Genomic DNA, 5210 nt, shown 5'->3' with positions numbered 1-5210 from the left:
ATAATGCAGTTTTTTTCATTTATCTTTATTTGTAATATTACTTATGTATTCATTTATATATTGTCTGATGTGAAAACAGTGTTGTTCTGAAGTATTGTCTGATGTGAAAACAGTGTTGTTTTGAAGACACATATTAACACCTGACCTAAAGAAACACCATATCAGTACTTGGTACACAAATTTTAAAAAAACAACAACTCATACTTGTATCTGTTTTTTGTATGAATTGTTCTTTTGTGGTGTTAGAAACGAATTTCCAAGTGGTGTATACTTATTAAAGTTTTGTACCTCCAGTTTATTCGGCTAGTATTATTTAGTATTACTGCGTTTCTTGAACTCAAAGACTCTGCCGAATTCCTGACCAGACTTGCATTTTATACCTTTTATAAACCCGTTACTATATAGTTCAAAATATGATTTGACCAGCTTTATTTATACACGGTTTCGTAGCGGAAGCCCGGCGCACAAATCCGGGTATATATTCATAACTTCTCTACTTGACATTTTTATTTGACGTTTTACTACGTTCAATTACACACCATATCGTTTACGGATAAATTACAGTTGTTTTTATTCGTGTTTATCAGTGATAGTTAACAAACGGCACGGCAGTAGTTAGCTGGAAATCATTTCAGCGTCGATAATTAACAATAGCTCCTAGCTAAATAGTCTTTAACAGCAGTCATTCAGTAGCTTCGGCTAACGCTAGCCTGCTAGGATGCTAAGGATCCTGGTTTTCTAATTCGCGCCTTCCACACGTTCCGTACCGTCATAGTAGTAGCAAACTTTTTTCTTGGTCCCGCCTGCAGTCGTGTAAGCCATGTTTCGTTCAGTATCCTGGGTAAAATGCTGGTTAGAAGCAGCTTTCGTTGATGCCTGGGCGAACAAACACAGAAGAAAACACCACCAACTAATACGAGCCTTTCAGTAGGAGGAGCAAAGAGGAGCGGGGTCCGGGCCGGGCCAGGCCAGATGTTGTCGGTGGTTCCCAGTGCTATACGGCTTCTCCATACATGAAATAGAGTCAAATATACTGTATAGCTGATTTAAAAAGTATCCGTAGAAGGGTAAAATTTACCAATAACAATTGGAAAAATGTGTGGTTGTGCAATCACCATCACTCGCCGTCATTATTCAATTTCCCTCAGGGTGAAGGATAATAAAATCAGTATGCTGTAGTAATGCAAGTCAAGTGGTCAAAGTATATAGAAAAGTAAAATTAAGTATTAATTTTATTTACATAGCACTACCTGCAGAATGTAGTACTTTGAATCCAGAGTCATCCACTATACATACTTACCATTTATACATTATAATATTTAAAGAAATAACGAGACACGCAGCAGATAAATAACAAGGAAGTCCATAAATATTCTTTTAAAACCATTTTCACTAGCTCGGGGTTTTGAGATGACACAGTTCAAAACATGCAAAGAAAACATGAATGTGTAAATAAACTAGTAAACCTACCTCGGGTATAACACTGCATTTTGCTCAAGGTTAACTGGGGATATTAAAGTTTCTTATTATAATTTTCTAGTTAAAGATAGGTGTAGACCAGGCGTGGGTAAACCATTTGACTCGCGTACCACAACTGTCATCAAATTGAACGGGGGGGCCAGGTCAGGAGCAGATAGACGGAGCATTCGCCTGAACTAAGATAAATGACATGTAAAAGTCGTGTATTTTTGCCATTTTCTACGCCATCTATTGGGGAAATGCGGTATTTCAGGGAAAAGGCAGAAATATAATGATAATATAAATAAATTATATAATTTGAGTAAATTTGCACTACTTGTGTCCTTAGAAACAACACGATAAATGTGCAAGTGTAATGACTGCATATGTTTAAACTATAAAACATGACATCAGTATACAAAACAAGAGTTGTCCAAGTCCAAGTTTCCCTTTAATTGACCCTTTTTCTGAAGAACACACATGATACATAATGAACAAGTTCACAGAAAGAGTTTTAAAGAACCATTTTCAGAATAAGCTGTTAGTGTGACAAGAGTCATCGGAGAACAAGTTTAGACTCAACTTTTCCCCCAAATATTCTGCAAAACACAAATGAGGTTGTAGGTGAAAAAACATTATATTTGTAATGAACGAGTCTAAAGGGCTTCGAGTTCTACGTAACATTTTTGCGTTTATTCTGTGACGCCATGGAGAAAAAACGTGTTGGAAACAAATGCTAACAGATAACAGTAGGATTAATTGTTTTTTGTTATAATATGTAAATTCTGTCACCATCCGATGGCTTTCATTACAGAAAAAAACCCAAACAACTTACCATATTTTCCCAACTATAAGTCGCACTTTTTTGTTTTGTTGAAGGGTAGTATTGTTTGTTTAAAGTGTGATTATACCCAACCCAAGTGGGTGTTGTTTACTATGTGTTGTTCTTAGTGAGTTCCACACGTTTTCATAAGATGACATTGTAATACACATTAAATGTGAGACAGACATCCAATCACATACAGAAAATCAAATGAACACTTTTCCACACCTGATGACTGCCAGTAGGTGTCACTCAATAAAAACAAAGCTAACCATTATATATGTTGACCACTGAATCTGGTATTTAGCCGGACATCAAACACTGTATGTTCTAAGTGCGGCTTGACTTTAAATTCTTCATGAAAATCAGTAACAAAAAGTGATACTTTGTGCTTTGTAAGCAAGTCAAGAAAAGTAAGGAATACAACACAAAAGCATGGAAAGGACGTACCCTAACTTCTTGATGTGTAGCCCATAGTGCTCCACTGTTCTATAGTTGCCCTGCTTGCCTACATTTGCCACATTGTGCGCAAGTACACATTTGCCTTTGCCACACAAGTACACAATTTGTTGTGACTATCCGCTTGCTTTGGCACACTATTTTGTTACCACAATGAATGAAATAAAAACCTGTTTATAATAACAAGGTTGCCACAAGAACTATGTACACGTTACCTGTCCGATCTTCTAAGACACAGGTGTCAAACTCAGGTCTGTGGGACAAATCTGGCCCCGCAAGATCATATCAAATGTATATTAGAGCGATGTAATTATGTCTATAAACGGGCAGGATTTGTAGTATTAGCAGTGTATGCGATATTTTATCGCACTTACACTTTTGATTGTTTTGTTGATGGCCTTTTTATGTCAAAAAAGAAACCGGAAAGGCTACAGATAGAGAGAGCCAAAAAAAGAAATGAACACCACTGATGTGTGTTCTATTTCAAATTTAATTTTGGTGTTTATAATATTAAGCTTTGTTTGTTCGAGATTTACTGTTTACGCAAGACTAAAGTTTGTTTCCATATGAAAGAAATTGGGTCTTGGTCACAGTTTTTAATTCTGGTTTGAGTTTGACACAACCCTGTTCTAAGACATGTAACGTTTCCATAAATGTGTATGGCTCATATGTGATTTACAAAAACAACACAAGGATCCAAGCTTGTTTCTGAATTATTAAGACTTAGGTATATTTTCATCTATTGTTTTCTGCTGGATGCCACATGCTGGTTAAAGCAATCCTCCAATTATCAGGCTGAATTCTGCACTGGGACCACAACAGAAGAGGCAGCATGCCTCATACAACCACAAAATCCTAACTATCCATTAAAATTCCATCACCGTATCTTCTAGGATATCGTTATATGGCATTTTTTTCCCTTTAAAAAAACAAATACGGAAAACTCTCTAGAGATTTTTTACATATATTATGGCCAATCAAATGTTCTACCAGTGATCTGGTAAAACTTCTGATTAAACGGATGAAAGAACTTTTGTAGTTTTGTTACCACTGACAAGTTCACCTCCGGATGGGTACGACCCTTGCTGCCTGCCAGGCACTTGTTGAAGACAATGTTGAATCGCAAACAGTAGAATCCCCTGGTGGCGTTGAAATACAAGTTATATTGGCTGATTTTTGATGGTAGGTTGAGGAAGCGCTCCACAAGCTGTAGCTCAGGCAGTGGGTCTGTGATAAGGCGGTCTCCATCTACAACGTGGAACTGTTCCACCGGAAAGTATTTTAGCCAGCGTTCCAAATGTTTGCTGTAGATGCTGGTCCGCACCGCTTTGTACTTCGTGTTGACCTCGCAGGTTTTGCCGTCGATGGCCAGTGTCTCGAACTTGTGGTACGTCTTGTTTTTGCGCTCCTTGCCCTCCAAAACTTGGGTGTAGTCCGACACCGCTCTGGTGGTGGGTTCGCGGACTATGATCAGTAGCTTGATGGAAGAGTTCATCTTGAAGATGCGTTCAGGGACCTCCTCTGTAATAAAGTAGGCCGGGCTTTTCTCAATGGTTATCTGATGGGGGAAGGAGAAAGGCATCTTGCCTCTGTACCAGTCAATACCACGGCCATAGTTCTGGTCGTTGTCGAAGAAGTGTATTTCTTGCGACGCCTTAACGACGGCAGGGTGCAGATTAAGCATCTCCAAAAGGGCACGCGTGCCACCTTTGCGAACGCCAATGATGATGGCCTGCGGCAGCTGCTGGACGTGGTTATGTAGGTAAAGTTGCTCCTTAGTTGCATTGGTCTTTCGTAACTCATGAAGAAGAAGACCCCGCTTAAACTGTAATGTGCGGAGAGGGATCTGCTCGGGCTGCGAGAGTGGCAGTCCGCTTTCAACACGGCAGATAGGCTGTAGCCTGAAAAAAAAAAGATCACAGAATTTTGGGTATAATCACTGCATCTTGGAGTTTCTGCTGATACCGATATCAATGCGATGCTGTGGGCTGTTGTGGATGTTGTGATGGTGTCCCTGTTTACTGCATGTCGTGAAAATTCAAGTTAAACGTTTGGGCATAGGTATCGGATCGGACAGGCTAAAGAGTAGCTGTTCTTTTTCTATGTACTGTCCTGAAATTCTGACCAATATCAGACTGATACCAATCCTGGGTATTTGTTTTATCATTTTTATCTATCTATCTTGTTATTTCGTTGTAGGGATCCCCTGACCCAATATTAAGAATATTGCGATACTGATTACATAGCTAGATTGGGCAGAGGATAATGGGACAGATCCTTGATACCAATCATTTGACCACATATACGCACGGAGCAACAACATACAGAATGGCAAAGAGTCGAGTTGTATGTATGTATGTATATATATTTATATTTTATATAAATATATATATTTTCTTTTGATGACTCACCTATCCACAGTCCCAACCCTGGCCACGAGATAAAGGAAACTTCCAATAGCGAGGCTGAC

General features: G+C 38.8%; 2 protein-coding genes across 2 annotated transcripts in view; both read right to left on the bottom strand.

Moving 5' to 3' along the window:
• The window catches only part of LOC103380629 (histone deacetylase 2), an 8843-nt gene extending 7880 nt beyond the window's left edge, over positions 1-963 (bottom strand). The window contains exon 1 of the mRNA XM_008312646.3: positions 768-963. Coding sequence (XP_008310868.1) covers positions 768-822 — 55 coding nt within the window. The 5' untranslated portion in view covers positions 823-963. The remainder of the gene's footprint in view (positions 1-767) is intronic.
• A 919-nt stretch (positions 964-1882) lies between these two features.
• On the bottom strand, positions 1883-5210 carry LOC103380640 (heparan sulfate glucosamine 3-O-sulfotransferase 5; the record flags this gene model as incomplete). Its single annotated transcript, XM_008312661.3, has 2 exons — positions 1883-4641; positions 5152-5210. Coding segments are annotated over 2 exons (993 nt in total), but the record flags the coding sequence as incomplete, so codon positions are not given.

This window comes from Cynoglossus semilaevis, chromosome 7 (genome assembly GCF_000523025.1).
Source record: "Cynoglossus semilaevis isolate Cse_v1.0 chromosome 7, Cse_v1.0, whole genome shotgun sequence".
Lineage (NCBI taxonomy): Eukaryota > Metazoa > Chordata > Actinopteri > Pleuronectiformes > Cynoglossidae > Cynoglossus > Cynoglossus semilaevis.
This window is presented reverse-complemented; position numbering and strand designations above follow the sequence as displayed.